Genomic DNA, 20752 nt, shown 5'->3' on the forward strand with positions numbered 1-20752 from the left:
GATAAAAAAAAGAGAGTAAAGATTGCTGGGATAGAAATAGAAGTGCTAAACAGATAAAGAAGGTGGAGGCATCAGAGAGGGTTATAGAAAAATAAAGGTATTAAACAGCAGCAGATTAAGGAATAATGAGAGAATGATAAATATGAAATAATCTTGGGAAATATAGAATATGATTGGGTTGTGCTATGTTATGACAAACATTACACAGAAAAGGTGATGTGTTTGCAGAAGCTGAATGGGCAGCCAATATATGCACAATTTTCGTTTTGGGGACATTACAGGTCAGACACTTACGTAAATCTCTGCATACTGGGCATCAAACTGTGCAATCAGAAGTAAATACCATAATGGAAATAGCAAAATGGTTTTGCTATAAAGTGGGTGAAACCAGAAAGTGTGTGAGGCTAATTATAACAATGGGTGTGGCACCACTGACTTTTCTCACTCCTATTCAAGCACTGGATAGCACTAACTATAAAGGCACCAAAGGCAGTTTCCTGCAGCAAGGACAGACTGTGGCCTGAAGAGGAGGTAGTACTAGGAGGTTCACTTGAGTAGTCTCCCTCCGCAACTCGTCTTTTACCTTCAAAATAGCGTTGCAGTCCGGTTCTGTGAAGTGTGGAGCGACAGGTCAGTAGATTTTTTTTGATGGGGGGCCCAACGCTATCAAGTTATACCACTGTTGCGCTTAGTAACTGGGCAATTGTACACCAGTTAGGGATGGGAGCATTATATCCAGCTGCTTTGAGATTAAAATATATCACTTCACTAGAGATAGCCGGTGGGAGTCCCAGCAGTTTTTGGCATTATACAGCAGATGACAACCATCAGGGAATTCCAGGAGTTGTAGTTGTTTTTAGCAACATCTGGAGCCTCAAACTGTCTGGGAAAGCATGGAATTCTATTTCAGTTTCAGTTGAATGAATATGAAAGAGCTGTCCAAATGGAGATCCATGAGCTTTAATGACCCCTGTCTTGTCACAGTCACCACAGATGTCATGTTAATATAATCTGACAATCAAATTTGTGGTATGAGAAATACTCTGCCTACTACATGTAAAGTATGAACGGCACTATATTAATTTTCTAGTATAGGGGATAAGTTATTTTAGTCTCAAAGGGACAGGGTAACATATAAAGCTCAACCTCTTATTTTGAATTTTTGCCCCTGATGAAAACTCACAGTGGTTGAAACATAGAAGGGTTTTTCTTGTTTTGGGACTCTTTGTGAATAAAATGATTTTCTTAAACATTGTGTGCGGTCCCTTCTATTATAGCACTCACTGTCGGACTTGACAAAGGGCCAAATGGTTAGAAGCAAGAGGCCCACTGACCCCTGGGCCCACTAGGAGTTTTCCTGTTATCCCAGTCCGACACTGATAGCACTAACTCTTTGTAGGGGTCTGTGAGAGCTGTGGGACTATGAGTGAGTAGTTAATACTTCTATTGTTGGCTGAGAGTGGTGGCTGTGGCAATGATGGGGTGATAATTCAGGTTGCAGAGCCATATTTAACAACTTTGAAACTGGGCAATAAGGAGTATTCAATTGATCTTGGATATAGAGGATGAATGGTGTAGGACTGGTATTTTATACTGATGCAAGGGGCCCACAAGCTGTGGGAGGTGATGCTGATTTAGAGGATCCATGGTTGAACATGAAGGGTTAACCCTGGAGTGTAACAACAGAGGAATCAAACCTTGCAGCTGCAGGGGGGAAACACAAATCTACATATAGCAAGCTTGCTTCTTAGAATAACTACACTGTGATACATGCACAACACACAGACATATATTACGGCACAGGGCAGAATTCCAATACTGCATGGGGAACCTGTTAATTGTAGGTGGGCTGGATAATTTATAGTGAAGTCCATTCATGGCTTTCTAGTAAATCTAATTTGTGCTCACTGCACTAAGCTGCTAAAGAATTACAGATTCGCCAGTCCTATCACATTGCATTTCTATGACCTGCAATGGAAACTTATGGTGATACTGTGGCTGTAGCTGTTCAGGACCCTGCCAAGAAACTCTGGCAAAACTGCCAAGCATATTGTAAATCTAACAACAATATCAGTCTGATCCTGCTATCATTCTACCCTGGCATCTTTTCACCAGTCTGCTTGCTTGCTGCTGCCACCCAGGCTTAATGTGTGCTGCTAATACTTGCTTTGTGCTTACAATTAGCTCTTGGGACTTTTTATAAAAAGCTCTACTGGCCCACACCAAATCTGTTTCATGCTTTGGCCATTCCTGTTCTTACAGTGAATCTGGCTTATATTGCAGGCCTCTTATACCAAGCTTGCCAAATCTTAAACCCTGCTGTACTTTCATTTTTGCATGGCTGTTAACCACACAGTGAACACTTACTAAAGTCACTATTTTCAAAATAAAAAAAGTAAAAGGATATTTTCATGACAGATTAGCATCAGCATTAGCTATTTGCTTATGTACATGATTAGTATGGAGATCATCAAATAATGCCTGGTTGCTTGGGTAAGTGGGACCCTGAAAATCAGATAACAGATTCCCTATTGGAAAACTAAAATCAAAAAAAAGGAGACCAGTCTTAAATTATAGCATTAATTAAGGTTTCTTACACCATAGCAAAAACACATTTTTAGGTCAACATCATTACAGTAAAATTTTGTGGATATTGTTACATAGTTGGAGAATCTGCTGTAATCATTGTAACTGTGTGTGTATATATAATGTGTGTATGTTTGTGTGTGTTGGCCCTCTGCAAGCCCGGATCTGCATACAAAGAGGTACATTGTGGGCTAAAACATCTCTCTTTGTGCCTGTTAGTTGTACTTCACTCCATGCGCCCCCCCACTGTAAATGCCTTTTTGCATTTAGCATCTTCACTGCATGTGTGTTAGCTTTACATTGTATTCTGTGCCGAAACTGCACCTGTAGACGCTGCTGGTTCCTCGGTCTGCCCGACACATTCAGAACTGCTTGAAACCAGTTGGTTTGTAATCCACCATAACTCCTTTGTGGCCAGAAATGAATGTAAGGTACTGAAACCAGCTGGCAGCAGCGGCAGCAGAGGGAAAATAATTTTATATTGACAAAAAGAAGAACAAGAAGGAATCATCTGTAATTTCAGCTTTTCCTCTGAGCATGTAAGTAATATGAGCACTGCTTACAGCAAAGGTGAGAAAAACAGCAATTTTCTTGCACTTATGAGTTTGTTAAGTAATTATGCGGTATATTTGGTTATGTTACTGCCCCATTCTGCCCCTCAGAACAGTCAGGGTTAATGATGATTGCTTTAAAGGCAAATCTGAGGCAAGGAGCAGCCAATCTAGTGGGCGAGGGATGAAAATGTAAAGATAAGCCAGCCAGAAATGTGCAAAGAATAGTACTATGTAGGTTGAGGTTGGGAGATGTATACAGAAATGAAAAGGAAGACATTAAATGAACAGTAACATCAAAGTAATAAAAATATAATACAGTGTTGCCCTGCACTGATAAAACTGCTGTGTTTGCTTCAGAAACACTACTATCGTTTATTTAAATAAGCTGCTGTGTAGCAATGGGGGCAGCCACAGAAAAGGAGAAAAGGCTCAGATAGCAGATAAGCTCTGTAGGACCGAATGTTATCTGTTATCGACTATTCAACCTGTGCCATATAGTCTTTTTTTCAATTTCTGCCATTGCTACACAGCAGCTTGTTTATAAGACCTATAGTAGTTTCTGTAGCAAACACACCAGTTGTACCAGTGCAAGGCAACACTACCTGATATTTTCATTACTTTAAAACACTTTCATTTTTTGGTGTTATGGTTCCTTTAAGAGAAAATGGAGATATTTGTGAAGACTGGAAGTGGGAGAAATAACTGGACTGGGAGACAAAAAGTGTAAACAGCAGAGAAGGGAATACAATGAGATAGGCAAGAAAAGACTCGCTTGTCTTCAGGTCATAGGTTACTCAGTGAGGTGATCGGAGCTTCTTAGCCAAGGACCATCAGTTTTGATAGATGATAGAAGGCCTGGCTGGAGTAGAGGAGAGGGGCTGATGTAGGAAGCAGGGCCACACATACAGAGCACAAGTGCACCCAGGTTCTGGGACCTAAGGTTGCATCAGGGTAAAAAATAATGAGACCTTTAAGCAAAGAAGAGAAACATTAACCAAACTGCGAAAAAGCCAATCCAAAAAGCCACATAATGGAATGGGATAAATGGGTGAATATATGAGGAGGTCATTGGGGGTGGTAAGTTAGAGTGACAATGAAGGGTGTTGAACCACATCTAAGAAAGAGGGTCATGGCTGGAGTTCTCTGGAATATATTTCCTACATGATTTTCAGGGCTCCTCTGAGACACAGGGTCCCAGCTTGATGCTCACCGTGCCCTACAGCCAGCATTGATGGAAAGAATCCAGGGGATGTTAAGGAATCTGCAGGAAGGGATAAGCAGGACCTCCAGGGAGATAAAGGGAGAAAGTCAGAAGGCAGGGGAATCAGAACAGACACAAGGAATGATAAAGTTGCTGATAGACAGTGGAAATGAAAGGAACGGTGTGTACACAGGAGCAGCCAGTATGAAAAGGTAGAGAGGGGGCACTGGATTCTCAATGAGGGAGGGCGAGCATGAGTGTAAAAAGAGGAGGGGGAGAAGAGAGAGACTCGCTGGAGAAGGAGAGAGATGGAAGAAGTGCATCAGCTTGTACAAGAGGTAAGGAAAGGCATTTCTCCAGCATACAGCACCTTCCTATAGATACACACTATACATGGGCATAGGAGAGGCACATACCTGCATCTAACTAACCACACACTGCCATAGAACAACAGGGGCAATGCCAAGCTCTGGGCACAATCATAATTGCTAATAGGTGAATAGCAGTAAGTGCCCATAGCTACACAAGTGGGAAAACAGTCACAAGTAAGGAATATAAGTAATATTTTAGTGTATAGTGATGTGTTAATATGAACACACGTGTGAGCAAATCCATATTCACATACATACTTATACACAGACATAATCAAACACAGAGAATGACACACAGTCATACATATGTGCACACACATACCCAATTACATACAAGTATACAGATGCACATACATACAGTATACAGACATTCACACTTATAAATGCAAGAACACACAGGTATGCACACATGTGTATTGTGTAAAAATAAAATCCCAAACATTGCTGGGAGGGTTTATGAGCACTATACCAGTGTATAGCAGTGTTTCTATACCAGTGTATATAAGTATACACATTTGGATGTTGCTATGCGCTCTTGCATTTGCAGGATAGGTAAATGAGATAGATTAATCTGGATGGTATAAATGTTGTTGCTCATGCTGAGCAGCTTTGTTGCAGGGGTATGTGCTTAATAAAATATATTGTTGATGGTCTTTTCATGTAAAAATTTGTATTAATTACATGGGAGAGTTGCAAATTTCACTTGTATATATTTTCAGAATGAGCACTTGTGTGTATAATAGTACTGATGCGTGAATGCATATATATACAGTTTGTGTATATTCTAGCATACTCATGTGTGTGACTTTAAGTGCGCAGTTGTGAGTGTACATTTATGTAAGTATGTTTAGTTGTGTTGATTTTGAGGGGTATTATTAAACAGGACTGGATTTGAGCATCTGAGTTTAATTTGGTGTGCGGATGATTGCTGTTTCACTAGCTGATGGCCAGTGCTACTGTGATGGTATAAGGTTGTTTCTGTGTGACTATTTTGCTGTGAATGGTTGTGTTAGCTGTGTTGTGCTTAACATTGTGTTTGTGTAAAGATCTTTATTTATGTTGGTCTGTGTGTAAGGTTGTGGGGGAATTAATGCAAATGATATGTTGAGTGTGTAAGGCTGAAATTTGTGTGCCGATGTTTAGCTGTGCTAGTGTGAACGTAAGAGCTTTGTGTGTTGATTCTTAATTGTGTTGGTTTTGGTACATCAAGCTGTATTTGTGTGAGGTCTTGTACTAAGTATGTAAGGTGGTGTCTGTGTTGAAGTGTGTAAGGCTGTGTTTGTGTTGGTTTGAGAGTGTAAAACTCTACTTAGATTGTAAGCCTTATGGTGCAGCATCTTCATCCTGTATCTCTTAAAATAGGACACAACTGTGTATATTTGTTTATTGGAAAGTCAATGTTTGTGTGAAGTTGCTTCAGCTGCTCTAGTATAAATGTATGTTTTTTATGGGGAATAATCATTTGAGTGTTTGTGACCTGAACTGGTTTGGTGTGCTAAGCTTTGCTGCTGATTTGGCCATAGAGGCACCAATAATATTGTATGAAACTAATTTGCATACTATATTCGGTGCGTCTATGGTGGGAGATGAGCTGACTGATATCGGCAGAAGACTTGGATATCGTTTTGCTCGTCAATCGGGCTGGCCGGAAAATTTAAATTGGGCGCCTTTGAAGGCACATGAACATCGGCCATTGTTAGTGCTGAATCCTCAGATAGAGGTAGAATTCTATTGTTTCTATCTGTATATCGGACAATTCAGCTCTAAACGTGTGTATTGAAACAAACAATCTTTACTAGAAAGATCATTTCCAGGAAAGATTGTAATTGCAATGTCTATGGCCACCAGGTTTTGTATGGGTGTTTGTATCCCTGCTGGTTTGTGTAGTCATGTGCTCCAAAAAGGCTTTTTACACTGATTAGCGTTAATTCAAAAAGGTTCTTGTGGTGGTTCCTTGGGTGCTCCGCCTCTGGCATCCCTTATAAATTCAATTTGTAGTAACAGTTTGGAAACACTCACAAACGAAGCATAACTGCAATTAGGTTTTTATTCCATTACCACACAACAAAGGGCCAGGCGCCCGAAACATGTTGTGTGGTAATGGAATAAAAACCTAATTGCAGTTATGCTGCGTTTGTGAGTGTTTCCAAACTGTTACTACAAATTGTGTAATCATGTGGTTGCTGCTGGTTTGTCATTTATATGAATTAGTTGTGCTAGTGTGTAAGGCCTTGTCTCTGTATAGTTCATGTGTGTGTTGGTTTTGTGTGTAAAGGTCACCATAGACGCAGAAATCTTTCATTGGTGAAGGATCGATTACAGTGCAATCCGACCAATCCATCAAATTATTGTTAAGTTAGTGGGAATCGAACGATCGTGCATCTTATGATTTTTCATCCGACATCTGTCAGAAAATTGATCGGCCAGGTTAAAAAAATGTTATCGGTCCCAGTGCAATCTATCTATGTTAGCAGGGCCAAACAGGCAGCTCCCCTCAATTTTCCTGGCAATGTCGGTTGAAATGGTCTTTTTAGTTGATGAACAAATCGTACATTTAAACGATCATTTTGAGATAATCGTGGTCTCACAATAACGAAAAGATCTTTTAAAAATCTTTACATCTATGGCCAGCTTTAGGTGTTTGCGGGAGAAGTTTTCCTTTATCTGTGTAGTTTGGCTGTGTGTCTTGGCATGCTGTGTTGGGTTGTGTTGGAGGAGGGAGGAGGTGTGTTGGTTTGTATGTACATGGGTATATTTGTGTAGCTTGTGCATGGATGTGTCTGTGTAGCTAGGGCTAGGTGTGATGAATTGTAGTGTTATATGGGTGTATTTGTTTAGGAAAGTCTAGTTGTGTATATATTCATGTGCATCTGGGTGGACAGGGTTAGCTGTGTTGATTTGCAAAGGAAAATGATAATGTGGAACTATCAATATTGCAGTCAATGCAGTGGGACTAGGCCCAGACATTTAAGTACATCTTTCTCTGTTGCAGTTGTGTGTGTGTAGCTATTGTGCACATGTGCTGGATGGTGTTTATGTGGTGATTGAATTGGACCCTACTCTTATATTTCTATGACCCCTTTTCTCTTCTCCCAATAGGTGCAGTAACCCTCTTTGTTGCGGAGATGTCTCAGGAGTGGAACAGTTCCGTCTCATCAGAGCTTCCCCCGGGCGGGATCATTGTGCCCGTGGTATTCTCCCTAATATTTGCCCTGGGGACAGTGGGCAATGGGCTTGTCCTGGCAGTGTTACTGAGGAACGGGCAGACCAAGTACAACACCACTAACCTCTTTATCCTGAACTTGGGCGTAGCAGACCTTTGCTTTATCCTACTGTGCGTTCCTTTCCAGGCCACCATATACACCCTGGATGGATGGCTATTTGGGGCTTTCCTCTGCAAAGCTGTGCACTTCTCCATATACCTATCAATGTATGCCAGCAGCTTCACCTTGGCTGCTGTCTCAGTGGACAGGTGAATATACGCTATTCAATTCATTTTTTCATATGAGCAGAGGTCTCCATGTAGCATTTACACATTACTACTGATATATATCACAGTTGGTGCCCACGATTAGTACAAGGGTGAGATTCTACCAGTGTTTAAAAGGGACACGTTTAGTACCAGGAAATTACAAACCAGCAAGCCTTTCACTAGTAGTAGAGTAATATTTTGAAATGAGAGTCATCTGAGCTATTCAGGAATACATTAAAGCTCTTGTACTGTTGGATGCACCATTGAATGGGTAAGCAACTATTCAACTGGCTTTCATTTTTTGGCAGTTTTAAATTTTTTCCTGACTCTTTTCAGCTTTGAAATGGGGGTCACTGAATTATAGACCTGCTGAATAAAAAGCTAAATAACTCAAAAACCTTAAATAGTAAAAAATGAAAAACAACTGCAGATATCACTCTCTACACCATGCAAAACATTTAAGACAAATGTCCTGAATCTAATGGATCATATATAGAGCAGCAGTGGTCATATGACTTTATTTGCCTCTTGCCACTTCCCACTGAAAAGCAGGAGAAGCATTATACCTATAACAGACTCTGAGGGAAGGTAGGCACCACATGAAAACAATAAAAAAAACAACTTAATTTCTGACCAGTACCTGCTTGTTATTCTAAGGTTTGTAATAGGCAGAGCATTGCCTGTACTTTTCAGTGGGAAGTAAGAGGCATTTCAGGTCATTTTGATTATTGTGGCTCTCCATGGGAGCAAATGCCACAAGAACCATGATTGCCTTAAAGGGATACTGTCATGGGAAAAAAAAAATTTTTTTCAAAATGAATCAGTTAATAGTGCTGCTCCAGCAGAATTCTGCACTGAAATCCATTTCTCAAAAGAGCAAACAGATATATTTTATATTCAATGTTGAAATCGGACATGGGGCTAGACAAATTGTCAATTACCAAGCTGCCCCAAGTCATGTGACTTGTGCTCTGATAAACTTCAATCACTCTTTACTGCTGTACTGCAATTTGGAGTGATATCACCCCCTCCCTTTTCCCCCCAGCAGCCAAACAATAGAACTATGGGAAGGTAACCAGATAGCAGCTCCCTAACACAAGATAACAGCTGCCTGGTAGATCTAAGAACAACACTCAATAGTAAAAACCCATGTCCCACTGAGACACATTCAGTTACATTGAGAAGGAAAAACAGCAGCCTGCCAGAAAGCATTTCTCTCCTAAAGTGCAGGCACAAGTCACATGACCAGGGGCAGCTGGGAAATTGACAAAATGTCTAGCCCCATATCAGATTTCAAAATTGAATATAAAAAAATCTGTTTGCTCTTTTGAGAAATGGATTTCAGTGCAGAATTCTGCTGGAGTAGCACTATTAACTGATGCGTTTTGAAAAAAACATGTTTTCCGATGACCAATGACAGGATCCCTTTAAGTAATAAACTGTATCAGGCTGTGACTGGTGATATAATATGATTACATTTTGGTTTCAGCAGTTGATACGCACAGGCCAGTGCAAAACAATAGGGCAGTAGGACTCAATAAACTGTACTTCAGTAGCAAAATTAGGTGTTGCTTGGATCTTGAGCAAAGAAATTAATTCACCAGTTCATATTAGATAAGATTATCAGATCAGGTTAGATAAGGGCAATGGTTTCAGAATGTACAAGAAAAGTTCTAATAAACTTTTACTCCATAAGGAATAGGAGGCACAAATAAACACATGGTCAGTGCAAACGATTTGCCTGTTAAACGGTTGCCTTTAAGTGTTAGGACTGGAGTAATGCAGCATCAGCATCAGCATAGCAATGATTACTTCACTGATCCAGCAGTCGCTTTATGGGATTCCCTATTAAGCGGGGAGATAATGACTTATTCTTTGATGAGGTTTAAGATGCATAAAGCTTCATGTGTAGATATAATTGAATATCATTATTAACTCATTCAGGGATTTGTCTTGTTGCTATTTGGGGCCTGGAAGTAATCCGTTGTTTTCCTACACGGCTAAATTGTCTTATACGATAAGTAAACCTTTAAAAGAAATGAATGTAAAATTGATGAGAGTGCTAATCTAAGCACTTTTGTAATTTACATTCATTATGTATTTATTTTTTATTCCAAGATATTAAGGGATAGGTGTCAGGAGAAAGAAAGAGGCTTCTCTGAGGTTCTTCTGCTTAGGAAAAAAAAATAGAAATCTTTCTCACATCTTTTCTAACATCAGAGAATAAAAACAAAATAAATAATGGATTTACATAGAAAAATTTCTTAGAATAGCACTTTTTTTTTTTAAAGGTTTACTTATCCTTTAAGTTGCTGGGAGGGGGAATTGGTAGACCTCTAAAGGTCTCTTCCGCACCTCCTTTCTTGGGCTTTAACCAAAAAATATTTGTCACCCTCGGGCAGTACACGCTATTCTAATGGATGGGTTAGCTGGCTAAGATGCAAAGTTGTCACCATATCACAATACGATGGAAAATTCGCAATTTGATTTTTTCTTAAACTCTAGCTAGCATTTGTTGAATAAGAATCAATCTGAATCAGGAGATAAAGGAGAGCCCCTGGGGCAACCTTTAAGGGTGTATAGAATACTGGTTCCAAATGATGCCTTATACGCACCTAGAAGCTCTGCCTTTGTCCGTATAAGGCAAATACATCCATATAAAATAGTAGAGCCGGGCACTCGCAGGTTTACTCCAAAAGTTTTAATCACACAACGTGTTTCGGGCAAAGACCTTTTTCAACCTTTATGGGTGCCTTAGGCAGAGCTGCCGCTGGATCATGCCCCCCCAGCATACACACATGTAGTGATGAGCCAAAGAGTAGGCGTGTAAGGGAAGGATGGGTCCCATCCTCCCAACCCCTCCCTGCCTCCCAGCAGGGAGGGAAAGCCAGGCACGGTCCGGCCGGAGGATCTGCTTTGATCCTCCAAGCTGGCGGCGTCGAACAGACGCGCGCGCATTCGCGCTCACGCGCATGCGCAGTGACATCATATCACCGCGACTGCCCACGTGTTAGAGTGGTGCGTGCCGGAGGAGGGGCGTGTGTGCACGCTGCTGGGCGAACTGAGCAGGGTTTAAAAGGGCCGGCGCAGCTGCACTCTCCCTCTTCTTCTTGTGTGGAGCGCCCTGGACAACGAGCATTTAAACCTGGCTGAGTATATCAACCCCTACTATCCCACCAACCAATCCCATTAACCCCTACTGCTCAAACGCCTACTATCCCACCAACGTATCCCATTAACCCCTACTGCTCAAACCCCTACTCACCAACGAATCCCATTCAAACCCCTGCTATCCCACCAACGATCCCACTAACCCCTATTCACACCCCTATTATCCCACCAACGAAAACCCTTACTGATATCACCAATTCCCTATCCCCTGTACCCCAACTCCCTTTTGTCGGTTCAGGGAAAGTTTAGCACCAGGAAGGGCGGGCAATTATAACGTGTGTGATTGTGTATGTGTAGTTAGATTGTGGGTGAATTTTGGGGATTGTTAGTGTAAATGAGGATTGTTTTATTTAGTTGTTTTATGTTGTGTAATTGGTATATCTGCATTAGAAGTAGTTGCTGTTTCTATTGTTGAGTGTCGTATTAAATATATATTGTGTTATTTGTAACTTCTGTGTTGTGTTTGTTATTATGTAATTAGAGTAGCAAGCGCACGCAGATAGTTAGTACAGTACAATATATAGCGTACATAGTGAAAGGTTAATAAAGAGTAGTTCTTTAAGGAATAAATAGGCGGAGTTATCAGCCAATGATATTGCCTATGGATGAATACTAAGTATCAAACATCTGCATAAACAGCGATAACGAATACACCCCCTTAACAAGGCGCAAGTGTCAAATGGGGGTGACAAGCTTTTCCACCCCACCTGCTCCTGTATTAAAATTGTACTCAAGGACTGGGGTTTCCTGCCCTCTCACCCAAGGCCTGGAATAAAGGTATGTGCCCAGTGCACCCAAACCCTTGCGCTCTAGGCACATCACTCTGAGATAAAGTCATTAATATGTTAATCATTTCTGAAAAGTATCTGATCAATCTGCCCTTATTTGGATCAGTTATTGTGTTTTCTCTTGATTCTGTTTTCCTGGCATCATCACTAAACCGCAGCACTTTATCTGATTAATTACTGTTTCTTTTTTCTCCTGAGCGCCAGTTTCTTGTTGTGGCTGCTCTCGGCTTCTGTTTGATGAAGTTGTACCACCGCTCACAGGTCTAATCATTGTAATCACAAAATAGTGCGTGTGCAGTAATGAGACCATTAGCAGGAATCTGCATTGCCTGGGAAGAGACTGATGATAGCTGTCACAGGCTGAGATAGCATGTGCCTAAAAATCTTCTCTCTCTGCCCTCTTCATTACTTATCTCTCCCTCGTTCTCTCTCATGGCTTGTTTTTTTGCCAGGAGCTTAATATAGGATCAGATATACTGGCAGATATACATGTTTTTAATGTCAATCACCAGGAGTCAATGCATTGTACTTGGAGACAAGTCTCAGCAATTCTCTGCAGGCTGAGGGCACCAAATTTGGTTTAAATGTTAGAGATTTTAGGCTCATGTTATTGCAATTTAGGGACAATTATATGGCAGATATACTGGATATGTGCCAAAACAAACACAAGTGGGCAAAACAAAATTAGGGAGATTGGTATTATCTGTGTTTTTGAAATGTATACATTCCATTTACGCCTGCAAGTGCAGTTACATTTGTGCAAATTTCCTTGCACTCAGTTGCACATAAAACCAGGCAGTAACTCCCGGGTCCCCTCAGCACCCTGTGTCTCACGCATCATTCTCATGCCAACACTGGAACAACCACAGGACCTGAAAAACTTGGAAAACAATTGCATCTGTGTGAGACCAATTTCATTCATTTTTACACTTGGGCCACATGTGTGTCAGACACAGCTCCCCCAGGCAACAATGCTCAAATTCTGGGAAAATGCTGCCTTATCAGAAAAAAACGTGACTATATCATTAAAATTGCTCTTTTCTGACTGCATTTGTTGTTGTAAATGACCCATACAGTGGTTGAGATAATTCAGGTAGTGTGCAAACTCCTTTTGTGCATCAGAGCACAAAGACCTGTGCCACTCGCATGAATGCAACATGCTGGATGAAATATGTAGGCAGCCTATTGAACTCCCCCAGTTATCTGAATAACTGTGCCAAAGGGCACAAGTTGCTTGCTAGTTGCACACTTAGCACCAAGGCCGGGACCATCTGGCAATTTGGCAATCTGTGGTTTCTGGTAAATGCCAGAGGGGCTGCTGTAAGTTGCCATAGACAGTCACTATATTTTGGGCTGGTGGGAGGCTATTTGGGCTGCTGTGTGGCCTGTTTGTGCCTCTGTGTAGCTGAAATGCCAGGACCTATCTTGAATCTTAGTCCAGATCTGTTACCACCTACTTATGACAAGTGGTAAGTACAGGGCAGGCCTGGACTGGCAATATGTGGGCTGCTATAAGGTGCCATAGAAAGTCAGTATTTAGTGGGCTGGTGGGGGTTGTTTGGGCCTCTGTGTGGGCTGATTGGGCCTCTGTGTACCTGAAATGCCAGGGCCTATTTTAATTCTCAGTCCGGACCTGGTACAGGGCTTACTTGTACCCAGTTGCACTGCACTCAGTGGTGTAACCAAAGAGGAAACAGACCCTGTGGTTGTGGGGGGGGGGGTGCCAGGCCCCTGCAAGGATTCTTTGCGTGGGGGGGGGTCCACCACTGACTGCACTTATTACCTTGTTTTGGATTGTAATTGAGTACACAGTGTAGTTAGGATTGCCACCTGGCTGGTATTTTACCGGCCTGGCTCGTAAAAATGATGGTTGATTCCAATGTTATTAATAGGGAAAAAAAGATAATTATATAGGTAGGCCAGTATTTTTTTCCAGAAAAGGTGGTAACCCTAGGTGTAGTGTGCAGACAGTAGCCGAGATTGGCACAGGCACAGCAGGTAAGTGCACAGAACTCAAGGGGCACATAGCCTCTTGCATCAGAGACAATAGTAACTGACGCCTTCTTTTCCTGAAACCTGGTGATTCTTCTTGTATTAATGTGGTAAAATCAGCTTTCTCTTTCAATAAAAAAAAAATACAGATGTCCTTATGTTATTTTATTCCCATCTGCTCTATATATTTGCAGGTCCTCAGTCTGCCAGCAAAACAATGGAAATATTTTATATATTCATTGCTATTTGCTGGGCAACAGAACAGTGTAAATATTTTTTCTTCTAATCTGAGCTTCTATGTGTGTTTTGGGGGTATGACATTGCAAATTCTGCCCACTAGAATTATTCCAGCTGTAGAACATCTCTTCAACTTGGCCCATATGACTATTCAGACCTCAAAAAGTAACATAAAGCACAAACCTCCTCTTTTGCTAGGCATTCCTATACATTTTACTTTTTCATACGTTTCAGGATATTATTAAACTGATAAACACCACTGATTCAGGACTAATTTATGTCCAATGAGTAGAACCTTCTGAACAGTAATAATCTAGAGGTTATTGGGCTACACAGCTTAATCATTTTAGGGTTCCTAAGACTCCATGAAAAATTAACTTTTAAACAAGCATACTTTAAAATTGTTTATCAACTAAGGCCCTACCTGGCCCTCTACATTCCCGAACCTCCAGCAGTCACAGGGTCGGCTTTGACTGTTGCTATTAACCTGCTTGAGACCCTTATCAAGCCAATGATAAACTGTAGTACAAATCAATAATATCAGTACACAATGCAGGGATTGTTGGTCAGAGAAAGACAATACTGAAAATATGACTGTAGTGGCTGGATAGGAAAGGTATTATATTTAAACCAACACTAGCAACTTGTTTAGTGTGACTGTAAGCTAAAGTAGATGTCAAAGTTTCTAGCCCTGTTCTCATAGTGCATCTTTTCCTCTTCTACCAACAGGTACCTTGCCATCCGCTATCCACTAAAATCCAGAGACCTTCGGACCTCTCGAAATGCTTTAGCTGCAATAGGAGTCATATGGGCACTCTCTATACTTTTTGCTGGACCTTACCTGAGCTACTATCACATAATCCTGTATAATCAGGTGCCCATTTGCATTCCCAATTGGGAAGACCGTAGAAGAAAAATTATGGATGTCTCCACCTTTGTCTTTGGATATCTGCTACCTGTTCTTATTTTGGGTCTGTCCTATGCCAGGACCATCTGTTTCCTTTGGACCTCGGTCGACCCAGTGAAGACAGCCTCAGAATCCCGGAAAGCAAAACATAAAGTAACCAAGATGATAATCATTGTGGCTGTGCTTTTCTGCATCTGTTGGCTTCCTCATCACTTGGTCATCCTCTGCTTTTGGTTTGGACACTTTCCTTTTAACAAAGCCACCTACGCATTTCGCCTTGTATCCCACTGCATGTCCTATGCCAATTCCTGCCTCAACCCCATTGTGTATGCTCTGATCTCCAAACACTTTCGTAAGAGATTCAAGCAGGTTTTTACTTGCATTCTCACCCAGAAACGGACACGTAACAAAGTCCATGCTGTTCAAGCAGCTAACACTGTAGCCGGCTTTTATGCTGGACACACTGAAGTCACTCAGGTTCAAGAAGACAGTGGCCGTGGAGCTAGGGCAGCCAGGGAGGAAGGTGCTGATAGTGGCAGCTCAGAGGACTCAGTAAATCAGAGAATGGAGGGTGGGAGCTGGTGTACACGTCTGCCTACGTCTGTAGGTTTTGTGAAACAAACTACTTAATTTTATGTGAAAGGAAACATATCTAAAGGAGTAATATTGCATTTTCAGTAGAGCATTGTACTCTACAGAACTCAATAAGAGTGTAAACTCTTGAAGGAGATGCCTAGTGTTGCCTGCACAATACTGTGTAATAAGATATTTTTGAAAATGTTCAAGAGGGATTCCGAGAATCAACTGGTTAAGTATTGGCTCTGTTGGTGGAAACTTCTTGAGCATGGGTTTTTACTTCCTGATGTGACTTACACATTGAGAAGTGATAATGCCAAATCTTCTATATTCTGCTGCTAAACCATGATGGGGAAAGTGCAATTCTTTAACGTTCTTACTGAACTAAGCCCTTCAGATGTTGGACTTTTTTCTTTTTGAGAAAAGAAACAAATGCATTTCAATTATTTTCTTTTTACACAGAGCTCTAACCTTGATTAAAGACAGAAGGTGCCTCTGCTGAGTGAGTGTTGCTGATGGCCTCATTAATGAGGAGATTGATTAAAAATGTATCTCCAGTATTGTGTGCGATTCCAAATAAGCATGAAAGTAAAAATCAATTTCGTCCGAGGGAAGAACAAAAACAGTTTTTTATCGTAAAAATATTTAAGTATGTCTTTTTATGGACACTTTTCCCCTTTTTATAAATGGTGAAAATGACAGATCTTTAAATGCCTTCTGGCTCCTAAGAATGATAGGAAAGTAATTAAAGACATGCTATCTCCTAATGGCATTGCACCATTGGAAGACTATTGAATATTAACAAAAGCACTAATGACTTCTTGTTGGAGTGCCTGACAGCAGTGAATACATAGATGGTTCAGTCTTTGCCAACATTTTATTAATGTACTAGTTCCGTAGCAGTATGTGTATGTGTACTTGATTATTACAAGAGTAGATGTGCAATGTGTTACCATAATTGCTGGAGCACACCACTTTCACTCTTCTACTACTGTTTCTGGTGGTTTAACCTTTCTGTCCTCTTCCTCTTGCTGTACAGAAGACCTTCTAGCCTGCACATCCTTGCTAATGTAAATAAAGTGGATATAACTCATTTTGCCTTTGCTGGTTTTTATTTGAACATGCAACAGAATCAATATAAACCTTTCCTGATTCAATATAATGATAATCTGTAGTGACCAAAGGCTATGGAAAATGGACTTCTATTAATTCAATAATTCAATAAGTGGTGAGTCAGAGGTATGAGGTTTTTTTATGGAACAATGGTATTCAGCTAATCAGTGTCATGAGGATTTCTGTCTTTATACCACTGGTTCCTGAACTGTGGGGCTGCCCCCCAGGGGACCTAAATCACTGGCTGTGGGGGCTTTGTCTGAACATTGAAGGTCAAATACAATGGGATGTGGGAGCGAGCACTTGTTTGCTGTTCTATATATTTTTGGAACTATGGCTAAATGGCCTCTGTTTTGCTAATTTCCAGTTTTTTCGCAACTTGACTTGAATTGAGAGATGCAGTTACTCTTGAAAACATCATAATTAATGTGAGGATACCCACCCGCGTGTCCAAGCATGCTCCAATATCCAGCATCCACTTCGAATCAGCGCACTGATGTGCAGCTGTACGAAAACATCAGTTAAGACGCAGGGACATTTTGACGCACCCCCTCCATATTGTCAATTCTGCCTATTTAAGGATGTTCATTGCCTGGTTATTTGGGTTGTTTCCTGAGACCTAGCCTGATTTACTTCTGTGATTCCTGTTGTGACATTTGCCTGCTTACTGACTTAGGTGACTTCCACCTGCCCTGACCCTTTTTCCTGACTCTGACTATGAAACTCTGTTGGCTGCCTCCGACCTCTGATCTGTTGACCATGCTTTCATCTGTACCCTTGGTACCTCGCTCCAGTTAGTCTCACCGGCTACTCTCCAATTCACTGGCCCCCTGCCCACACTCCAGGTGGGTTCAGTGTTGTGTGAGGCACTTGTCGGTCGCCTTCTTCTAAGACTATTGCTCCTTCCTTGCTGGATCCCACCGGTAAGCCTGACAATTAGGAGGTGAACAACATGGTGGGGTAGATGGGGGTTGGGATGACATGGCAGCTGTACAGCTCCTACTGTATTAAATAGATTAAGTGAAGAACATACTGTATGACTACTACTGTTGAGTAGAATGGAGTCTAAGCACAATACAAGGCACAAGGCTAAGGAAAGCAGGAAAGGTTTAGGTAGTACAATGATGATAGAGCACCTGAGGTGGTGTTTCTATAGTCCACACCATGCTTACCTTTTCTGTGCTCCTACAGGGTAAGAAGGAGTCACATAAGTGGTGCACACAGTTCAACTACCCTCTCTGCATTAAAAGAGATTAATTTCAGATTTAAAAAAACAGATATAAATATCTGTTTCATTAGACTAGGGCCGCACTGGTCACAAGTCACCCTGTTGAAATCCGCAGGACAATTTCATCCCCTAAAGCAAACCATATCCCACTTCTTCTTTCGTGATGGAACCCTTGTGTCGGCTTAAGCACAACACACTTGGTAGTTTTTGACGCAAAATGCAAATCTTCTCAGTTTCTTCACCGAAATTCACTGAATGTGTTCACGCAGTAGGGGCTGAAGTCAGCTTGCGGGTTTTCAGCAGGCTGATTTTGGCCCTGTGTAGCCCAAACCTTAGTTCTTAAACCTAAATCATAAAAAAAACAAAGACAGCGCAGCCAATTATCCCACAGTCAAAAATCTACTTAACCATGTTAGCCAGTAGATCAGATAAAACTAACATTGGTATTTGTGCAAAATATGGTATCATAAAGGTGGCACAAATGTGACACCTATAGATAAATATTACAAAGCAAGCTTTCTGGGCTCTTTAACAAACTTCTTATGAAATGAAGCTGAAAGTACTGGATATATATATATATATATATATATATATATATATATATATATATATATATATATTTTATTTATTTATTTATCTATTTTATTTTTTAAAACCATTTCCAAGCGTGGGTTCAAAAAGGTGTTCTGGACTGTCATATAGATAAGAACCATGAAAGGTCAGCTTCATTTTGTAAAATGTCAGTCTGAAGAAGAGACATCAGAGCCCAGAAAAATTTCTATGTAATAACACTCTATAGTTAGCCATTAAAGGTCTCATATGTAGGCCACTCTTGTTTTTCTTCAAAAAATATACATCCAGTGTGACAGTCATTCCTCCTGCCCATAATCCTTCAATAAAACTGGGGAGCTGGGAAAGAAAAATGATATCCTCGATCTTCTCATGTCGTAAAAAGGACCCAGTAAAACAGTAAAAAAATTCAAGTGCTTTACTGGGACTTAAAGAACAGTTCTTACTTTTTGGGTTATACTTAGCCTTTGCTGCAATGAACCACCTACACTGCTTCAAAAGTTCTTTTCCTCTAGTCTGAAGGGGAGGCCTCTCTTGCAGTGATCCTCTTAATTCTAGATTTGAAAAACTCACCTCAGCCGGCAGCGCCAGATAGGAAAAAGAAAAAGTCACTCCTGGTACCTTTAAGGACTGAATTTCTGTTTTTTAAACTTGGAAAATTCTGCTTTACTAGTGTGAGGGGGGGGGGTGCCATTGCAGGAGCCGCCTGAGGCACTGGGGAGGCCAGGTGGCAGCAGCCCCTGTAGGGCGGGTGTGGGGGCATGGTGGGGCCCCTTGGTCAGCGGCCCCAGTGGGCCCTGCACCCCCCATTCCAACCCTTCTGCCATCATAACTCCAAAGAAATCTGGTGAAGGGTAAAACGCTTCAAAGGTTTGAAATATCCAACCACTACTAGAGATCTTCCTTCAGAGACTGTGGAAGCACAATACTTAGAGCCCAATCTTTCAGGAATCTGTCCCACTGATGACGAAAAACCTGCTGTGAAGGAAAGAAAAAAGACTGCTGGCCCTAAGGGCAGGGTTGGACTGGGGGGCACGGGGCCCACCTGGGCTACAATTTCAGGGCCCCCCTCCGGACCGTTCCCCCGTTCTGCAATGTGCATGCGCAGTGTGGGTTTATGCGGCCGCAATGGGCCCAAGAGCTGGAGGAAGAGAACCAGCACAGGGTGTGGATCTGGATCAGTGGGGCCCACTGGGTTTTTTCCCGATGTCCCGCTGGCCAAGTCCGACCCTGCCTAAGGGGGGGGTGTTTTTATAGGTTTGTGTTGACGTATAGTGGCTAAAATATTCTTGTTCCTTTTTCTTCATCATTATCAGTGTTTCAGAACGCAGCCCATTTACAGCTTTCAGAATTCATAATTACTTTGACAATAACAAGGATGAGCTGCAGACAATGCTATTCCCAGCGACCAGGCTGGGGGAAATTACTCTGCAAATGTCACATAACTAGAGTTGGATGAAACAAAAATGATAAAACATATTTTATGTAGCAGCGTTTTGTTTCTGACCAAGACTGCTCAGTTTCTGCGGCCAAGCAGATATCTTCAGTCTGCACATTATGAGCCATTTATACAGACAAGCTTCTGGGGGTCCACTCGCTGCCTGGCTTTGAATATACATATTTATAGATATTGTCTGATTATTACCAGGACACGCCTAATCCTAATCTAATTTTAAGTAATTTGCCCCATTAGAGATCCATTAATTCCCTGGAATATTCTGATCTGAAGGCAAGGTATGTAAGATGTTATATATTAAGAAGAATAAATGACCGGCTTCCTTTGAGATTTCTGCTCTCTTAACTAATATATATATATATATATATATATATATATATATATATATATATATATATATATATATATATTAGCAGGAAATGTTCAGAGAAAGATGATTTATTCTTATTTCTCATTCCTTCATACCAATAGTGAAGCACACTGTTACAGAGTTGCCGCCTCTCTCTAGTTTAATAACAGACTAGAAGTAA

At 41.2% G+C, this 20752-nt stretch overlaps 1 protein-coding gene across 2 annotated transcripts; it reads left to right on the forward strand.

Annotated features, from left to right (window-relative positions):
* Positions 1-471: 471 nt before the first annotated feature.
* On the forward strand, positions 472-16939 carry galr3.S (galanin receptor 3 S homeolog). Of its 2 annotated transcripts, none has more exons than XM_018261243.2 (3): positions 472-630; positions 7812-8184; positions 15102-16939. In XM_018261243.2, the coding sequence occupies exons 2-3, from the start codon at positions 7838-7840 to the stop codon at positions 15907-15909; spliced, it is 1155 nt and encodes a 384-aa protein (XP_018116732.1). In that variant the 5' UTR covers positions 472-630; positions 7812-7837; the 3' UTR covers positions 15910-16939. The 2 variants fall into 2 exon arrangements, with proteins under 2 accessions (XP_018116732.1, XP_018116731.1); XM_018261242.2 differs by lacking the exon at positions 472-630 and adding an exon at positions 3892-4679.
* The last annotated feature ends 3813 nt before the right edge of the window (positions 16940-20752 follow it).

This window comes from Xenopus laevis, chromosome 4S (assembly GCF_017654675.1).
Source record: "Xenopus laevis strain J_2021 chromosome 4S, Xenopus_laevis_v10.1, whole genome shotgun sequence".
NCBI lineage: Eukaryota > Metazoa > Chordata > Amphibia > Anura > Pipidae > Xenopus > Xenopus laevis.